Source organism: Oryctolagus cuniculus, chromosome 20 (assembly GCF_051225735.1).
Source record: "Oryctolagus cuniculus isolate XC-2025 breed Fujian yellow rabbit chromosome 20, ASM5122573v1, whole genome shotgun sequence".
Lineage (NCBI taxonomy): Eukaryota > Metazoa > Chordata > Mammalia > Lagomorpha > Leporidae > Oryctolagus > Oryctolagus cuniculus.
The window spans coordinates 42,323,017-42,343,066 of NC_142886.1; the positions used below are offsets into that span (position 1 = coordinate 42,323,017).

Genomic DNA, 20,050 nt, shown 5'->3' on the forward strand with positions numbered 1-20,050 from the left:
CTGCAAACTTGGTGGCCAGGGATCTCTTGGAGGCTTCCGGTGTGCACCCAGCAGTGGGTTGCTGGATCACCTGGCAAGTCTGTTCTGTGTTTCGAGAAGTCGCCACCTGTTTCCGCAGCGGCTGCCTCCCTTTCTATCCCCACCAGCAGCCTGCGAGCGCCCCCCGTCCGTGTCCTCGCCAGCGTTTCTTGGTCCCTTTTCAGCATCTGACAGGGTCAGGCGGTGTCCCATTGTGGTTTGGATTTGCCTGTCTGATGGCTGGTGGTGCTGAGTGTTTTTTCACGTGTTTGTTGGCCATTCGTGTTTCTTCATTTGAGCCTCCTGCGGTCTCAAGGGACACAGGCTCTTTCTGAGCACAGCAGAGCGCTTGGCGCTGTCCTGCGTACTGCAGGAGCCCCTGACAAAGCCAGGGCTGGCACCAGCTCCCCAGCTGCAGCTCACAACCAGCCGTCAGCGGCCACCTTGGAGCCGCGTTGGTGGGGCGCTTGGGATGCACGGGTCAGTTGGCTGCAGATGTCCCTGTCCACGTCCCTGGGGCTGATTGGCCTGGCAGCCCCTGCAGGGCCCTGAACCAGGAGACCCTGGCCACCCCAGGACCTAGGAACTCTGCGTGTGACACACGCTGCTGCTCTTCCGGCACGCATAACCCCCTCCCCTCGAGGCGCAAGTGGGGAAGCGAGTTCAGAGCCATCCGCCAGCACTGGCTTCCTTGAGAACCAGATCCCAGCGAAGCCTGAGTCTGTAGCAGCTTCGGCCCCAGCGTGCTCTGTGCAGACCCAGCGTCCCTGGTGCTGCACGACGCAAGGCCGTGCTCCCAGGGGTGGTTCTTCCCAGAGCCAAGGCGAGGTGGACTTGTCCCTCCGTTCCCTGAGTACCCTGGGGAGATGGGAGCTGGAAGAGCACATCCCGTCACAGGCCGGAGGCCGGAGGCCGGGGCCTCGCCAACCTCCACGTGCGGAAGTGGTGATAAATATGCAAACGGCGACGTGTGCCAAGGGCCTGCGTGCTCTCCAGCATTTTGCTCAGCGCGTCATGCGTGGGACTCATTCATGGCAGAGAACCGACACCATGCAAAATAGCATGGATGCAAACAGACTTAGAGGAGGAAGGGAGGGCGGTGAATCTCCCAGAATCGGAGATTGAAAGTCAGCAGCCTTAGTGGGCAATGGCAGCTGTTCTGTGCCGTGCTGTGCCTTCTCAGCTTCCCGCTCCTCTGCCTCTGCAGCCCCGAGCCCTGCCTGGCCACTGCCCTCTCTGCAGATCCTCCAGGGAGAGCCTCGACGGCCACTGGCCAGACGGGGAAGGGAGCCTCATGAGCCAGGGGCTTCCCTGGAATTGTCAGCATTTCAGGGAAAACCAAAAGGACAACAGGAGGCAAATGCATGGACATAGGCCCACACGGACATTCGTTATCTCATTTATTCCCCCAGAAACCCATTATGGACAAGGAAACAGAAACTCAAAGAATCAAAAGGGCTTCTTTAGCTGTTAAAAAAGATGAACTACTGACACAGGGTGCAGCTTGGATAACCCTTGACCACATGAGGCTCGGTGGAAGTCGCCAGGCGTGAAAGACCACAGGTCGTGTGATTCCATTTCTGCAGGGTTTCGAAGCAGGCAGACCCATAGAGACTGACAGTGGACTTCCGGCTGCCAGGGCCAGTGAGACAAAGGAGGGGGAGTGGCCCCGTGAGTAAGGGATTTCAGGGGTGACCGTGCATGAGTAAGGGACTTCTCTCTGGGGTGATGAAAATGTTCTGAAAGTGATCGTGGTGATGGTTGCACAAGTCTGTGGATATGCTAAAAACTACCTGGGTACTTTTTATTTTTGTTTCAAAAATTAAACATGTATTTGAAAATCAAACAGACGAAGCGATCTCCCAACCTCTGATTCAATCCCCCAACGGCTGCAGTGGCCAGGGCTGGGCCAGGCCGAAGCCAGGAGCCTGGAGCTCCACCCTTGTCTCCCATGTGTGGCCAGCAGAGCAGGGATCTGAACTTGGGCCCGTCTTCTGCTGCTTTCCCAGGCACATTAGCAGGGAGCTGGATCGGAAGTGGGACAGCCGGGACCCGAATCGGCACCCGGCGCTGCAGGGCAGGGCTTGAGCCTACTGCGCCACAGTGCCAGCCCCCATGATTGTGATTTTACATTTTTTTTTTCTTTTAAGAAGGCCCAGTAGCTTGTTGGTTTTAACTGACGAGACCAGAAAAGGATGAGGCTGAACATCATGGGAACCCCACCGCTGCTGCCAGTTTGGGGTGTGGTTTCCTTCCAGGATTTCTATTGAGAGCACAGCCTGAAAATGCAGCTTCGTGCCTTGCCTCTTGGTTTGGTCTGACGTGACCGTAGTTGTGACTGGCAGCCTCTTCCTGGAGCTCAGAGCCAAGAAGCGGCTCAAGCCCCTGCTGGGTTTTCCCTTTCCCTGGGTTTTCTGCCCGCCTGGTGCTCCAACAATTGCAGCGAGTTCTTGAGGCTGATGCGTCTGTTAACCTTAGCGTTATCAATGTAATATATCTTAAAAGTTATTTATTTATTTATTTGAGAGGCAGAGAAAGAGAGAGAGTCCCATGTGCTGGGATGGATCGCAACAGCCAGGGCTGAGCCAGGAGCCGAGCACCCTCCACGTCCCCCTCGTGGGTGGCAGAGGCTCACTTGATCGGCCGCCACGGCCTCCCAGGTGTGTGTTAGCAGGAAGCTGGAATGCGGCACAGAACCAGGACCCAAACCCAGGCACTCTGATATGGGATGCAGGTATCTCAACAGGCAGCTGAACTACGAGGCCAAACACCAGCCCCAGCACTTTTGTATTTAGTATTTTGGAACTGAGTAGGAGGCAGTAAGTATCCAGAGAGTTGCACAAGCCCTGCCGTGCAGACAGGGCTGCTGGTGCTGAAACAGAGCTGTTGCCTTGCAGGCTCAGCACCACGTGACGGCCCGGGGTGCTCGCTCACGCAAGGCTGACTGGGAAAAGGCCGTGTTCAAAAGTGCAGGCTGCACACCCTGTGACCCACAGGCCGGCTGTGGCCACGAGACAAGCATAGGGAGAAATTCAGTCCCAAACCGTGCTCTCAGAGAATGATGGTTATGTGTAGTGGTTTAGAACATTTTGTGCTGCTTAATATTTTTTTTCCCTTTTTTTTTTTTTTTTTTTTTGACAGGCAGAGTGGACAGTGAGAGAGAGAGACAGAGAGAAAGGTCTTCCTTTGCCGTTGGTTCACCCTCCAATGGCCACCACGGCTGGCATGCTGCGGCCGGCGCACCGCGCTAATCCGAAGGCAGGAGCCAGGTGCTTCTCCTGGTCTCCCATGGGGTGCAGGGCCCAAGCACTTGGGCCATCCTCCACTGCACTCCCAGGCCACAGCAGAGAGCTGGCCTGGAAGAGGGGCAACCGGGACAGAATCCGGCGCCCCGACCGGGACTAGAACCCGGGGTGCCAGCGCCGCAAGACGGAGGATTAGCCTAGTGAGCCACGGCGCCGGCCCAATGTTTTTTTAATTTTGTTTTTCTGAAAAGCAGAGTTACAGAGAAAGATGGAGAGAGAGAGAGAGAGAGAGAGAGAGAATGAATGAGAATCTTCCACCTGCTGGTTCAGTCCCCAAATGGCTGCAGTGGTTGGGGCTGGGTCAGGCTGAAGCCAGGAGCCTGTAACTCCATCCAGGTCTCCCACATGGGTGATGGGGACCCAAGTGCTTGGGCCATTTTCTACTGCTTTCCCGGGTGCATTAGCAGGGAACTGGATTAGAAGAGGGGCAGCCAGGACCTGGACCGGTGCCCATATGGGATGCCGGCATCACAGGTGGCAGCTAAACCCACTGCACCACAACACCAGCCTCAATACTTTTAAAAAAATGTTTTAGAAAAGACATATGGGCCGGCGCCGTGGCTCAATAGGCTAATCCTCCACCTTGCGGCGCCGGCACACCGGGTTCTAGTCCCGGTTGGGGCGCCAGATTCTGTCCCGGTTGCCCCTCTTCCAGGCCAGCTCTCTGCTATGGCCAGGGAGTGCAGTGGAGGATGGCCCAGGTGCTTGGGCCCTGCACCCCATGGGAGACCAGGAAAAGCACCTGGCTCCTGGCTCCTGCCAGGATCAGCGCGGTGCGCCGGCTGCAGCGGCGGCCATTGGAGGGTGAACCAACGGCAAAGGAAGACCTTTCTCTCTCTGTCTCTCTCTCACTGTCCACTCTGCCTGTCAAAAAAAAAAAAAAAAAAGAAAAAAAAAAAAAGAAAAGACATATGGTCCATAACTCTCCAACTGTACATACAACTTGCTTTTTCCTTTACATCATACAATGAGAATCTTTCTGGTTATTAAAGATACATTGAAGATTTGAGTTTGAATGACTGTCCAACGGCACATCTTTGAGATGCCACAAAAATATGGACCCCTTGAACTCCTCAGACTTGGGCTGTTGCCAGGGCGTCTGTCACATTCTCCATCCCCTCTACGTCCTGCCCCTGGCCCAGGACTCTGCCCTCGGGACCTGCGTTGCAGCACCTGGCACAGCCCCAGCCCTGAGGACTGCAGGTGTGGGCCCCTGGCAGCGACGTCCCCAGCCGAGGCTCGGGAGGCCTCAGGGGCCCGCACACCTGTGTGCCGCGTGCAAGCCAAATGGCTGTTTTCATCTGAGGGCGGCACAGAGGCCGGGACGGGTCAGATCTTTCTTTGGGGAACTCTGGCCGCTCAGCCAGGTTTGGCGTGGTGCCACTGGGCACTGGTGCTCACAGCTTTGCCAACCACCGGATTGCATGACACCGAGTTCTGCTTCTCCTTTGGCCTCAGGCTTCTGCAGGCTGCAGAGAAAGTTGCCGACTTCCTTTTTTTTTTTTTATTTTCAAGTCTAAAGGCTTGCACTGGCCCCGTGGTTCCCTAACCAAGCCCCAGGCTGTAGGATGCAGCCCTCGGCTCCCAGCTTCCCTCCCTCTGCTCGGTTGCAACCACCAAGGCCATCCTGGGAGCAAGAAAGCAGCATCCGGGTCTCCAGGCTGGGCTCGTGTGCCTGAGCCCAGTGCTGCTGACCTCCTGCCCGCAGCCAGGAAACAAGTCAGTGCTCCCTCTGCAGACGGGGTGCTCCAGCCTCTTCTAGCCTCCTCCCTCTCACTGCCTCTGGTTTTTCATTTTTACTTATCTGTTTCATTTTATTTGAAAGACAGAGAGACACAAAACAGACAGGCAGACCTCCTGTGTGCCTAAATGCCTGCAACGTCCAGGATTGGGCCAGGCCGAAGCCAGGGGCCCAGAACTCCACCTGGGTCTCCCACGCAGATGACAGGGAGCAAAGTACTGGAGCCGTCTCTTCCCAGGGCGCGCATTAGCAGGAAACTGGAGTCAGGAGCGGAGTTGGGACTTGAACTCTGATAGGAGATGTGGGCATTCCAAGCAGTATCTTCCCTGCTACACCAAACACCAGGCCCTGCTTTCTCCTGTCTTTAGCCGTCCCCCCAAGGTAAAGGCCATGCCCACGTTAGCATCCAGTGTTCTGTTCTGCAGCCCCTGCCTCCTGTCTGAGCCTATCCGCTCGTGTGTGTTCAGGGGCTGGCCTGGCTCCTGCTCTGTCCCGAGCACTGTTCTAGGTGCTGCAAGTACCCAGCTGGATGCAGCTTCATTGCCCCTCTGGAAGCTCAGAGCGTAGAGGGGGTGTCGGACAGAAGCAGAGTTACAGGCCCCGTGCTGATCACTGCTGTCAGGGTGCACGGCCCAGCGAGGGGCCCACAGGACTGCAGGGAGCCCGAATGCACGGGAGAGCTCCACCAGACAGGCGATCTGGGACCTGAGTCCCCGAGGGGGAGTGGGGAGGGGGCGAACAGCATTAGCCAAGACCTGAGGCCGAGCAGCACGTGGCGTGTTCAGGAAGAAGTGAGCCGTGGGTGGACTGGAGTGAAACTCCTGCATAGGTGACACCAGAAGAGACGGACAGGGCCGCGAATGCTGGTTAAAGACTTGGAAGAGGTTCTCAACCAGCTGCAATCAGGGGCCGACTGTGTGCCTGGCACAGTGTCCCAGGGAGGAGAATGGGGGGGAAGGGGGCCAGGGCCATGACCCAGGTATGCGGTATGGGAGTGTCCAGGCCCTGGTGGGCTCTTCCTATGTGGCTGCCCCCTTCACCCAAAGGAAGTCTGTGGGAACCTGGAGGCAGTCACCGGCAGCTCACTCTGCTCACGTGTGAGGCTGCTGCCCAGTGGCCCTGTGGGTCACATTGGCTGCCCACTGCCCCTTGGCAGGAAAACTCCACACACCGGGCTCCCTGCGTCTGCTCCAGGGGGCCAGCGCACCTGTGTGCCCCATGCAAGGTGGCTGCAGCGTGAGTCGGCTGTGGAGGCCTTGGAGGCCAGGGCATGGCAGAGCCGGCCCTGGACACGCTGTAGCCCATGGCCGTGATGTGCACAGCTGCGCATAGTGGAAAGTTGTGTGAAAGCTGGTCCCCAAGTTGCCATGGTGACCGCTAGTTCCACAAGCAGGGTCTCTGCCCAGGACGGGACTGGTGCAGGCCCCGGCCTGTTCCCCTATTAAAGGGCTGCACAGAGCCGAGGGCATCCATTTCTCAGTAGCCCCTTGGACCTGTGAGTGCATGCTGCCCACTCTGATTGGGTTGGTGGCCCACTGGCCAGCAGGGTAGCCAAAGCCCTCAGGTCTCAGCATCTCACATCGGCCCATCTCCCAGCAGGCATGCGCTCAGCCCCACCGTCTTATGGAGGCTCCTTCCTCTCGGTGTCAGGTGCCCTTCACGTTTCCACATCTCCAGTTCTGGGGTGCAGGCACCCCGCCCCCGCCACTCACCAGTGCTGGGACGTGGCGCCAGTTCCCGTGGAGGAGGGGCACACACGGAGCTGGCCCCACTGCGGCAAGTCCCAGCCCCCCACTCACCCACCCTGGGACTTCAGCGAGTTCTCTGAGCTGTCTGAGCCCCTTACCTCCGTCCGCGACACGGTGACAAGTCTGCTTGCGGACCAGGAGCGTAACCCAGGGAAAGCGAGCAGCCGCGGGCTGGCACTCGGCGCGTTGCTCCAGCTTTCGGTGATGCTGATGATTCAGGCCCAGGAGGGAGGAGCCGGGGCTGAACACTCAGCCTCACCATTCCCAGCCCTTGTGCACCAGCCTGGCTCATCCCCTGCCCGTCTCTGGAACTGGCAGGTTGGCCAAGACCGGGGCCTGCGTGCCTCTCCGGGAGGAGCTCCCTGCGTGAGCTCAGTGTGGCCCGTGAGACACGGACTTCGTGTCCCTGGGCCCTTGGGGGAGGGTCCTGAGCATCCAGCAGACCCTTGAAGGGGCATGGGAGCCAGCGGCGGCACTCCTGAGCCAGGCCTGCCCTGGTGGCCACTGCTGTGTGCCAAGTGCACCAGGACGGGGTCAGCAGTGAGGCACCCGCTGGAACCTGCTCGGCGGGCAGGAGCCTTGTTTCCCGAGCCCAACAGCCGCCGCCCAGAGGTTGCTTCTTCCCAGCTGTAACGACCATGGTGGCCACTTCCCTGATCCGATGGTGTCTCTCCTCCGCCCATGCTGTGGGTTCTGCTGTGACCCCACTTTAGAGATGGCTAGACTGAGGCCTAGAAAAGCCAAGCCAATGCAGATGGACTTTGGGCCTCGCAGTAAAGATGCCTGCATCCCACATGAGGGTCCTGGGTTTAAATTCCAGCTCGGGCTCTGGACTCTGATTTCCCGCCCATGTGCACCCTGGGAGTGACAGCTCAAGGACCTGGGTCCCTGCCACTCACGTGGGAGACCTGGATTGAGTTCCCAGCTCCTGGCTTCAGCCTGACCCAATCCCAACCATTGCAGGCACTCGGGGAGTGAATCGGCACAAAGAAAATCTCAATCTCAATCTCTCTCTCTGTCTCTCTCTCTCTCTCCTGCCTTTCAAAATAAATAAGTAGTGGAGATTTTTCCTGCAGTTATTAAAAATAGAAAATAACAGCCAAGCGCCGTGCCCCAGCACCCAGCTGGTCCCCTGCATGAACTCCAGGCCACCGCTTCCCTCTGCCACCAGCAGGCCTCCCCATGCCTTCCTGGCCCCCCGCACATGCGTCCCCACCCTGTGTCACCCTGAGTGGGCTCTCAACCCAGAGCCGGAACTGAGGCCCAGCCTCTGTCACCCTGGCGGCCCCACCCCAGTGCTGCTGGGAGGAAGGCGTGGGGCCTCCCCTCCTGGGGCAGGAAGTGGTGGGAGAGGCTCAGAGGCACCCAGAAGGGCCACGGCCCCTGTCCCGGGACCCGACGCCTGTCCCCACCTCTGCTTCCCACAGGCTTCTGGGACTCTTCGCTGAACCCGCATCGAGGCGGAGAGAGCCCCCCAGAGCCCGCCAGGGACCCGGCCCCCGGAGCGCCTCCTGCTGCCAGCCCCAGGGCCCCCGCGCCGTCCGCCAACTGCTCTTGCGAGTTCCAGCTGTCCGTAGGAAGCGACCGCCTGTGGTTTGTGAGCCCTCTCTTCATCGAAGACTACGGGGGCGCCCTGCCCTCAGACCAGCCGCCCCCGGGGAGCTGCCCCGCACGCCCGGCGCCCCCCACCTCCGATGCTACCTCGCCCACCGCCAGGTGGGCTCCGCGCCGCCCGCCACCGCCGCCGCCGCCGCCCCCGGCGCCCGCCCTGCACCCCGCGGGCCCAGCCCGGCTTCCCGCACCGCCGGCTCCTGTGTGTCCTCTGCCCGCTGCCCGCCCGGCGTCTGCCCCCCACCCCGCCCCCCACGCCCCTGGCCCCCCAGACCGACCAAGCCAGCCACCCATGACAGCCTGCGACCGGCTCCTGCGCCCGGCTGCCAGCCTGGGGCCCCTCGGGGAGGAGGAGGCGCCATCGGGCGCAGCCCCCAGCCCCGCGCCGCTGGCCACAGCTCCTCCGCTGCCGGCCAAGAAGGGCCTTCCCGCCGCGCCCCCCAGACGCCGCCTCTCCGAGAGGGTGTCCCTGGAGGACCCGAGTGCGGAGATGGCAGCAGCAGAGGGGGCCCAGCCGGGCCCTTGCGGGGCGACCCCACTGAGCCTGCCTCCCCAGGGGCCCTTGGACATCCTGGAGGAGCGGCCTCAGAGCACCGCAGAGCAAGGCCAGGAGGCAGAGGCCAAGGCCGGCGATCCAGGCGTGGTGCCAGGGCCGCCGCCGCCGCCGGGGAAGACCAGACAACCCCCGGTCCCGCCCCCCAGAAAGAAGCGGATCTCCCGGCAGCTGGCCAGTGTGCCGCCAGGCCCCGCGGAGAGCGCCGCGCCGCCCACGCACGAGGCTGCGGCCCCCGAGAAGCGCACGCCTCCAGCCCCCGGAGAAGGCCGCAGTCCTGCCCGGCAGGCTGGGCCCCCATGCCTCCATGCCCAGGCCGGCACCCCCCGACCCCACAGCTCTCCAGAGTCCAAGGGCTCCCTGGCCTCTCTGCCCGACGGCTTGGGAGTGCCCGCCTTGGCCGGGGACCAGGACTCCTACTCGACCAGCAGCACAGAGGAGGAACCGGAGCAGTTAAGCCTCCCCAGCGTGAAGAAGAAGCCGGCGATGATTCTGGGCAAGGCGCGCCACCGCCTGAGCCTGGCCAGCTTCACCAGCGTCTTCCAGGCCCTGCTCTCCAGCGACCGCAAGCTCTACAAGAAGGTGGTGGAGCTGGCCCAGGACAAGGCCTCGTACTTCGGCAGCCTGGTGCAGGACTACAAGGCCTACAGCCTGGAGATGATGGCGCGCCAGGACTCGAGCACCGAGATGCTGCAGGAGATTCGCACCATGATGACCCAGCTCAAGAGCTACCTGCTGCAGAGCACGGAGCTCAAGGCCATGGTGGACCCCGGCCTGCACTCCGAGGAGGAGCTTGGTCAGTGTCACCGGGGCTGGGGGCGGGGCGATGGGCAGGGCCCTGGGCTGGGAGCCCCTGGGCACAGAAGAGGCTGGTGGAGCACGTGCGGTTGGTGCCCCCCTCTCGTCCCCTCTCCTGGGCGCAAGCTGCCCTCCCCAGCTTGCGTAAGCCCGTGGCTGCCCCCTTTGCTGGAACATCAGCTTGGCCATGTGTGAGGGTGTATCGCAGGACTCCTGGGGAAGCAGAATTTAAAGACAAGTTTGGGGGCGCAGAATGTTGCATGATGCGCATTTTCCTCTTCGGGGCCCCCTTGGTGGGATCCGTATTACCCACACCCCCTCATCTCTCTGCCCACAGCCAGTTCCTCAGGGCGGGGACAAAGGCTGGCCCACGGGCCTCAAGGCAGGGCTGCTCTGTGGCTCAGTGTCTGCCCCAGACAGGTGGGAGCCAAGCTGGCCCCTGATGCGTCACTCCCCCTCGCTCCCCTTCCTGCCAGCTCTCCCGTGATCGGTCACGAGCACCCGGATCCCACATGGGGCTCTGTTCTCAGAGAGCTCGCGGCTCCGACACCCCTTCTGCCGGAGTGCCCCGGCCTCCAGCCTGTGATCCAGCAACTCCATGAGGAGAAAGCTGTGTTACTTCCCACTCCACTGCACACCTAGGGAAATACCGAGCAACTGCAGTCAGCACTTGGTGCCGTGGCCGCCGTGGTTAGGACACGGGCCTGCTCCTGAACTGGTTGCCTGGGGAGCAAGCGCCACCCCCGGCTCTCCGAGTGCCACCCTCCCTGGCATGCCTCATTCATTCCAGGGCCAGTGATGGGCACAAGAAGGAGCATTTGTGGTTCTGCGACTCAGTAGCTTAGAATTTCTTCCAAAAGGAGTGAGAGGTGATAACTTTCCCAGGGCCATGGGATTTTTTTTTTTTTTTTTAAGATTTATTTATTTGAAAGGCAGATTGACAGAGCCAGGGCAGGTTCAGGCTGAAGCCAGGAGCCCTGAGCTCCATCCAGGTCTCCCACATGGGTGGCAGGGGCCCAAATCCTTGGGTCACCACATTCTCCTTTCCCAGGCGCATAGCAGGGAGCCAGTGCCAGGATGTGAGCTGAGACACTCCAATGTGGGGTGCAGGTATCCCAGGTGGCTTCTTGACCCCTGTGCCAAACGCCTGCCCGCCCTGGGGTAATTGGATTTTGATAGCAGACTCTGGAAACTGATCCATTGGCCCGGTGGCAGGGCCGGTAGTGGCACGGCAGGTGGACTTGAGGCCTGAAGCCTGCACTGTGCACATGATGCAGGGGTCCTGGGGTTGCTCGGGCGGGAAGCTCGGGGGCTGCGTAAGCAAGGCCTCCAGTAGCAACCCACAGCCGGGACAGAGAGTCAGCGACACTGGCTGTGCCCCGCAGAGCTCATTGTCTGGGAGGCAGTGAGCCACGTAAGCAGATGGTCAGCCAGCAGCCATCAGTGGTGTGCAAGTGGTGCAGGTGCAGAGAGGGGGCTGGGGTCTGACCCTCCGTGAGGACGGAGCTGCAGGAGTGGCTGTGGGTAGTGACAGGGGCAGGGTGAGCACAGTGTTGTTCCTGGAAGATTGAAGTGGCAGCTGCATCTGTCCTGGACCTGACAGGAGCTTGGATCCAGATGTGGGGATGTCGGAGACACAGCGGGGTGACTCGAGTAGGGCCCTGGAGGTCCAAGTTCATAGTTTTTAGGGGAACGAGTGAGCCAAACAGAGATGTTTGGGTACCAGCAGCACACATAGAGCCGTGAGACCAGATGAGGCCATCCGGGCCGGAGGACCGAGCCCAGCCAAGAGGGCCTGGAAGGGCATGGGAGGATGTGGAAGGACATGAGTGGCTCAGAGGAGCCTGGAGGAATCTGTGGTCGGCGCTGCCTTCCGGATGGGCTGTGTTGTGGAGAGAGAGTGGTGGGAGGGCTTCCTTGCCAGGGAGAGACGTCAGCGCGGACAGAGGCGGCGGGGTGGGGGCCGCGGAGGTCGGGCTGAGGACCGATCTGCAGGTGGCAGGGTGTGTGGAGGGGACGCAGCGGAGGCTGGGCCAGCGGCTGGGAGGGGCAGGGCCAGCACCAGGAACCCTGGCAGGCAGAGGAGGTGGAATTGCTGGTTTGACTTCGCCTGGGGAGGCAGCGGCAGGACACAGACCCCCCCCCGGGGTCTCTGGGCAGCTCTGTCCGCGGTGCCCGGATGCCAAGAGGCCCTAAACTCAGAGTGGTCCATCAGGCGAAGGCAGGGAGTCCCCCGAGCCTGCCACAGACAGAGGGAGGAGGTTTCCAGGCAGACAGAGGGTGGCTGTGAGCTGGGCCCCCATGGAGGGCGCGGCCTGGAGCTGCGGGTGGCAGAGCAGGGCCGAGCAGGTGACAGGAGCAATGGCAGCATCCCAGACACTGCACGTTTCCGCCTCGTGACAACCCCAAAGCCTGGTGGCCTTGGGCTCCTGCTGCTCCCAAGAAACCACGGCTCGGGGAGCTGTCTCCTGTGACACGGAGCCAGTGCACAGCCAGGCTGACGCTGACCAGGAACGCACCCCTCTGCCGCTCTGCTCCCCACCCCCAGCTCTGCCAGTGGGCCGGGTTGGCTGGAGGAGATGTGGAGTCCAGGGCAGATCTCAGGCAGAGAGGAAACAGGCCCTGGAGGGGAAGGGACTTGGCCAAGGTCATGCAGCGTCCCGGGGTGGTGCAAGGTCAGTGCTCTTCCAGCTGCAGAGGCTCCAAGGGCGCTGAGGTCGAGACGTGAGCCTGGTAGGGTGACAGGATCGGGGTGGAGGCAGGGCCACCACGTGTCCCTGCTCAGGGGGAAGAGGGAGGTACGAGGGAGGACCCAGGGCACCCCGGCCAGGCTACACAGCAGGGAAGGCCTGTCCAGGCCTCAGCTTAGACTCAGCCATGGAAGCAGGAGCTCCTCCCCCACCCCCAGGGTGGCCCAGGTGACTCCCTGTGGGGACAGGACTTGGGATGCTCCCTTGCTGGCCAAGTAGCCAAGACCGTTCCCCTGGGTGGGGACCGGGGAGGCCACGCCTCCTTGAAGCTGTTTCTCTGCTGTCACCCACAGCAGCTGAACAGTGTCTTGGCCAAGCAGGCATGAATTCAAATCCCTATTCGGCTCCCAAGCCACCCATCAGCGCCTGAGCTGGCCCTGCAAGGCAGGAGCAGGCCCGGCCAGCTGGTAGAGCGGCACGAGGGTGGGGGGAGCCCACAGAGCAATGTGGTCACGGCAGAGCCTCGGGGCCACAGGGAGCTCTCTGGTTTGGGTCTGAGTGCCTGTGACACGGGAGACTGGAGACTGAACAGGCGGCCGTCACCATCAAATGTGCCGATCACGGTGACACGCCGTGCTGTGTGACAGTGTGCCCTCGGGGCCAGGGGAGAGCCCGCTGCCATGACTCGGGCAAGCGATGGCCATGGTGGCCTGACCAGTGCAGGTGGGGGCTGGCGTCAAAGTGACGCGGGGCCGCGGCCTGGATCCACCGTGTGTTTGAGGTCGCAGACAACAGGACTTGAGCGCTCACTGTCTCAGCAGCTGGGGCCATCCCTTTGCCCAACCTGACACTTAACTGCTTTTTTTTTTTTTTTAACTTACTTGTTTGGGGGACGGAGAGAGAGAGATTGCCCACCTACTGGTTCACTCCCCAAATGCCTGTAACAGCCAGAGCTAAACCAGGCCGAAGCCAGGCGCCTGGCACTCAGTGAAAGTCTCTCATGTGCACGGGCAGGGGCCCACGGATTTGACCGTGAGTACCTGCTGCCTCCCAGGTGCGCATTGCCAGGACACGAACACAGGCTTTCAGATAGGGGACGCAGGGGTTCCAGCCGGCGTGTGAGCTGCCGCGCCGTGGGCCTGCCCTGCACTTGAGTACTGAAGAAGACACATCCAGAATCTTCCCTCCAATCATTCACAGAGTACCCTGGCCCTCAGCATACAGCTGCTCAGGTTGTCCACTGCACAACTCAGTGTGAATAGTGCCCCCTGTAGCTGTGTGCTGCTGGCAGCCCTGGGAGAGTTTAAGCTGTGCTAGGCCATGTGGAAAGCGTTAGGATACAATGACCAGCTCGTATGAGGATACTTCAAAAAGTTTGTGGAGAAATGGAATTCAAAGAGAATTTGGAAGCGGGCAATTTGGCTTAGCAGTTCAGACATTCATGTCCTGTATCTGAGTGCCTGGATTCGATTCGAATCCTGGCTCTGGCTCTTTGGTGTTTTTTTTAAAGATGTATTTGTTTATTTTGAAAGTCAGAGTTACACAGAGAGAGACAGAGAGGGAGAGGGAGAGAGAGAGAGAGAGAGAGAGAGAGGTCTTCCACCTGCTGGTTCACTCCCCAGGCTGCAACGGCTGGAACTGTGCCGATCCAAAGCCAGGAGCTCCATCTGGTTCTCCCACGCGGGTGCAGGAGCCCAAGGACCTGGGCCATCTTCCACTGCTTTCCCAGGCCACAGCAGAGAGCTGGATCGGAAGTGGAGCAGCCAGGACTTGAACCGGCGCCCATATGGGATGCCAGCACTGCAGATGGCAGCTTTACTTGCTACACCACAGTGCTCTCTCCCTGGCTCTGGCTCTTGACTCCAGCTTCCCACCGAAGCGAATTCTGGGAGGCAGCAGTGCCGGCTGAAGTGACTGGGTTCTTGCCACCAGATTGGGAGACTTTGGGTTGAGTTCCAGGCTCCTGGCTTCAGCCTGTGAGAGATGAACCAGTGATGGGAGCGCTTGCTCTCTCTCTTCTCTCTCAGATAGCTATAAACGGTTTTTTTCAAGGTGCATTGATTTGGTACACAAATTTTAAAATCCGTGCTTACGGTCGCGGGGGTGGGGGGGGGTCTCTGTGGTTTTGAAGACAGTTTTTGCACAAAATAAACTCACCTTTGCATTCCATTTTCCCACGCACTGTTGGAAGGGCTCTGGTGTTAGCACCCCAGGGGTGCCTGTGCCTGCCTGGGGGGCTTCTGTTGCACGCTCCCCCACCCCCGCACCCCCAACCTCTGGGCCAGAACCACAGGGTCTGGCCACCGGGGCTGTGAACATGGCCTCCGGGCGGCAGCGGCAGGGTCGCTGCCGGCGCCGCCCTCACCGCCGCCCGCTCTCGCCCACCCGCAGAGGCCATCGTGGAGTCGGCCTTGTACAAGTGCGTCCTGAAGCCGCTGCAGGACGCCATCAACTCCAGCCTGCACGAGATCCACAGCAGGGACGGCTCGCTGCGGCAGCTCAAGGAGAACCAGCTGGTGATCCTGGCCACCACCAGCACCGACCTGGGCGTGACCACCAGCGTGCCCGAGCTGCCCACCATGGAGAAGATCCTGCAGAAGTTCACCAGCATGCACAAGGCCTACTCGCCCGAGAAGAAGATCTCCATCCTGCTCAAGACCTGCAAGCTCATCTACGACTCCATGGCCCTCAGCAACCCAGGTAGGGCCGGCGGGCGCCCGGAGGCGGCTGCGCAGGGCTGGGACCCCCGGGAGAGCCTGGCACTGGGGAAGCCTTTCCAGACACAGGGGCCCAGCTGAGGGGTCAGGGTGAGGGTCCAGGGCATGCCAGGTGATCCCCTGAGCTCCCCGGGGGCGGTGGCTTGACTGTTGGCTGATCCAGGTGGGAGCCACCTGGGGACTAGGAGGAGGGCCCTGGGTGGCTGGTCCTGGGAGACCAGGAGCAAGCCAGCCCATCCCAGGCCGCTGGAGGCGATAGGAAGAGGCACAGGGCTGCAGGACACAGCACCACAAGCCGAGGCACACAGTCAGCCTACGGCGCCGGAGACTAGGAAGTCAGGGCCAGGGCTCGCCAGGCGCGGTCTGTGCCAGGCGGGGTCTGTGTACGTGTCCCGGGCCCAAGCTTCTCCTTTCCCTAGGGACACAGCCCCTGGGTTAGGGACTCTCCCTACTGCAGTGTGACCTCATCTGAGCTATTTATAGCTGCAACAGTGCCATTGCCAAATAAGGCCACACGCCGTGAGGGGGTGGCAGGGACTCGGTGCCCACTGTGGCAGGAGCCATAAGCAGCCAGCACTGCTGACAGCTGCCTGGGCCGCGGGGCCGCGGGGCCATGGGGCAGGCGTGCGGGTCTGGGGCAGCACGCTGCGGCCTGGCTGGGCTCCCCCTGTGGGACTGAGGGCAGAGGCAGCTGGCCGGTCCAGGGTGGGGGTGCCTGGACTGTGAGGTTCACAGGTCAGCTTGGCCTTGTGCCCATGGCTGTCACTGGGGTACGGAGAGAACCAAGAACTGAGGCCTGCGGAGCCGGCGCTCTGATCCACGTGTTCCTTGGTCACAGAGCAGCCCGGATTCAGGGGTGAGGAGGGAGGGCCGCGGTCGCATTGCAGGGGTGTGGATGTAAGAAGGGGAGTCCCTGGGACCTTGGTCGCCAACTGATCACTGTGCTCCCCCAGGCAGACGAGCAGTGTCCCCGTGCCTGGTGCACACCCAGTGGGCAGAATCCTCGCTAGATTCTGTCCACCAGTTACCCCTCTAGCTGGATGCCCTTGTGCAGTGAGCAACCTGTGTAACTGTGCGTGGAAGATACGGCAGTGGGGAGTGGAAGCACTGTCCTGATCTGCCACTCACTGCTGCGAATGATTTACTTGGAGCCCGGGGGCCCCTGCCAAGGAAGCTGCTTTACCGAGAGGGGACACTGGGGCCCCTGGTGGTTCAGGGCAAATGTCAATCAAAGCAGCCACAAACGCACCTGTTTGAGGAGCCGTGGCCACCGCTGTGCCAGGGCCCCTTGCCCTAGAAAAGCTCCCCTCACAGGCTGCCTGGGCCGCAGTTCCGAGCGGGAGACGCTGTCTTCTGTGAGACTGATGCGTGCCCTGTGGCCATCTGCTAGGGTGCGTGTCCTGCGGCCAGCTGCTAGGAGTAGCCTTCCCCGGAGACGGGCCGCAGTGACAGAACCGCGCTGTAGCCCCCATCACGATGCCGGGGATGTGGCTGGGAGAGAGGGGGCCATTGCAGACGCGGACACAGCGAAGGGTTTGCTTCTGTGGCATGGACTTCAGCTCGGGGGTCAGGTGCCCCGTGCAGTCAGGAGTCCAGAGAACAGGCCCAGGATGCAAGCTGCACAACTGAGTGACCCTCTGTGAAACCCCAGAGAGGGGCTGGCCTTGTAACGGAGCGGTTAAGCCACGCCCACGGTCATCCCACATGGGCACTGGTTCAAGTCCCGGCTTCCCGGCTGCTCCACTTCTGATCCAGCTCCCTGCTAATGCACCTGGGAAAGCAGCAGAAGATGGCCCAAGTGCTGGGGTCCCTGCACCCGTGCGGGAGACCTGGGTGGAATTTCTGGCTCCTGGCTTCGGCCTGACCATTGCAGCCATTTGGGGAGTGAACCAGTGGATAAAAGATCTCTCTCTGCTTTTCTCCCTCTCTCTATATATAACTCTGCCTTACAAAAAAAAAAAAAAAAAAAAAAAAAAAAAAAAAAAAAAAAAAAAAAAAACAGGAAAGTAAGTGGGGTTCAGTGGGCAGCAGGCAGAACCCAGAGCTCTCAAGAGCTTGACATGGTCAGCCCTAGGGGTCCAGAGCCCCGGGAAAGTACCCAACATGCCTTGCAGTGGCGGCATGGCCCAGCTGAGGGCTGGCGGGGAGCAGCCAGGGGCCTGCTCACACGTTCACAGAGCGAGGCAGCCCTGGGTCTGCAGCAGTGGGGGTGGGAGAGGCAGGCTTGGAGGTGCGTGTGGAGGGGACCAGCAGTGAGACTGGGTCAGAACAGAGCGAGGTCCCGTAGGACCCTTTGCCGGGGGCAACCTCAGAGAGAACACACAGGCTACCCGAGACCCAGCCCTGCCCCTCTCTGGCTCTGTCACCGGGTTCAGGTCACTCGGGCACACAGCCTCAGTCTCCCCCTGTGTACATGGACGCAGCCGTGCCCACCTCGCCAGCTGATCATTGGCTGCGGCTGGCGGCCGGCACGCACTCTAGTTACTACCTGCCCTGGCCTGGCGTCTGATCCAAGGCCTCACCAGGAATTAGGGCAGGGCCAAGGGCTCCGCCCCCTGAGACGTCATCATGGCGTCCGCGGCGAGGGCTGAGAAAGGGCCATTCCATCCTAGTGGGGCTCCGTCCTGTTTCCGGTCCTGGCGGCTGTGGTCAGACACCGTGAGCTTTGCCAACCATGAATTTGCTCAATGAAACCTTCCTGGAGAGCAGGGACAGGGAGGGAGCGGGGAGAAGGCAGGCAGGGCTAGAACCGGCACTCCTGGCGCGGCTGGCAGTGAGGCGAAGCCCAGGGGGCTTAGGGCCCTCCGTCCTGGCTGGGGTCCGGACAGGGAGACCCTGAGCGGGGCAGGTGAGGATTTCCCACGGAAATCGCTGCGTTTCTCAGCAGGGACCAGGCAGATCGCACGCCCCTCCCTCTCCAGGTGAGCACTGGACTGGGAGTCCAGCGGTGCCCGGGCTCATCTGCTCTCTAGCAGGCTGGGGCCGACCTGCTCAGCCCCAGTCTCCCCCACGAAGAGAAATGCTTTGGGGTTTACCTGCAAACGTGGGCTTGAACCCAGCTTTGGTGCAGTGTCCTTGGGCGTCAGTCCCACTGCGCCCCCAAGCGCGTGAAATGGGGTTGAGATGCTTCTTGCCTGAGGGGTGGGACAGCGCATGGGAAGCACGCGGACGGCACCTGAGCCTCAGCTTTCCCACCCATAAAATGGGGCCGGGACCACCTCTCAAGGCATCCAGGAGAATCAGAGATGAGCGTGTGTTCTCACGTGTCGGGATGCAGGAGCCACCGGCTCCCCCGCGAGTTCCCCAAAACGTTGGGGGCTCAGCCTCGCGAGTGGTTTCTAAGCTGGGTTCCACGTGCCACAGGAGAGGCCGAGCCCCAGGCCAGCCCACAGGCCCGTGGGTTACAGGCAGGGATGCGTGTGGGTTCTGCTGCTGCTGTTTTTAAATCTTTCATTTGGAAATCATTTCGGACTTCGGAGCTCCAGGCACAGCAGTGGTGCATCGGGCCAGGGGAGCCGGCTCCCCTCGTACTTTTGTGAATTAGTAAGGTAGACCCCGCCTCTTGGTCAGTTTCTCAGCCCGCCAGCGCCATCTTTGTTAGGGGCATTCGGGCCCCCGAGGGCACGTGTGTGAGCAGGTGGGTTTCCCACGCGGAGCTGGCCCGCTCTGAGTGCCCGTGGGCCGGACCCACGCCGTCCTCCCACGCTGCCGCCTGGCCTCCTAAGGGCTCGGTGAGCACGTGCCCTCCTCCAGTGCAGATCCGTGCCTGTGGCTGTCCCGTGCTGCCCGCCTCCTTCCTGTGGAATTTTCCACAGCCTGCCTTCGACTGAGGACGTTGATGTGTTTGAGGAAGACGGGTTGCCCCCGCCCGGCTCTGTAATGGAAGTTCCTCATTTGGGGTTTGTCGGCCGTTTCTCAAGATTAGATCGGGTGGGCCTTATCAGCCAGATCCCAACAGTCTCTTCTGATCTGGACAAGCAGCGATTTTAGGCCTCCGACTGCCGCCTCCCCAACCGTGGGCACCCAGCGGCTGGTGCAGCCCGTGCTCTGGCTACTCCAGTGTCACCCAGGGCCCCCGGGGACCCCAGGCTGCGTCCTGCCGGCCTCTGTCAACCTGTTTCTTCCATCAACGACCCCACCACCCAGCCTGCCCCAGCTCTGCTCCCCGACTGCCCAGGCCCTGGCCTCCGGCGAGGGTGCCCCAGCCTCCTGCTGGCTTCACCCAGGCCCACTGGAAACAGGACTGCAGTGGGGCCCGGCTGCTGCCTGCCCATTGGAATAAGAAGAGAAGGATGGACTCAGATGCGGGTCGGGAGCTTCCAGAAAGAAGCTGCTGTTGTGCCCGTGTGCCGAGTGGCCCGGCGCAGGCCAAGAATCCTCTCGCTGGGGAGCCCGTGCCGACATCCCACGCCAGGCAGCCAGCCCGGGAGCCGACCCGAGTTTCAGAGTCCCCCCTCGGGAGCATTTTCCATGAGGGGCGGGGTTGGGGTCCTGGGTCAGGCGATTGTGGTTCTCCCTGGCAAACGGCTTTGGATGAACTTGACCGTCCTGTGGCCAGGGACAGACTGGGTTCCTGGAGAGAGCGTTAGAACCTCTGGATTCATCCCTGCTGTCACTTTGACGACCAAGTCACGCCCACCTCCTTTTAGAAAAAAGATTGATTTTATTTATTTAAAAAGCAGTATGGCAGAGAGAGAGAGACAGAGGGAGAGAATGACCTTCCAGCCACTGGTTCACTCCCCAGATGGCCACAGAGCTGGGCCAGGAGCCCCACCTGGGGCCCAGACACTGGGACCATCTTCCGCTGCTTCCCCAGGCGCATGAGCGGGGAGCTGGGTCAGAAGTGGAGCAGCTGGGACTCCAGCTGCT

At 61.2% G+C, this 20,050-nt stretch overlaps 1 protein-coding gene across 1 annotated transcript in view; it reads left to right on the forward strand.

The window, feature by feature from the left end:
• Nucleotides 1-20,050, forward strand: part of RIN3 (Ras and Rab interactor 3) — a 117,096-nt gene that overhangs the window by 81,661 nt on the left and 15,385 nt on the right. Inside the window, exons 6-7 of the mRNA XM_051826438.3 lie at nucleotides 8,240-9,772; nucleotides 14,856-15,164. Coding sequence (XP_051682398.3) covers nucleotides 8,240-9,772; nucleotides 14,856-15,164 — 1,842 coding nt within the window. The remainder of the gene's footprint in view (nucleotides 1-8,239; nucleotides 9,773-14,855; nucleotides 15,165-20,050) is intronic.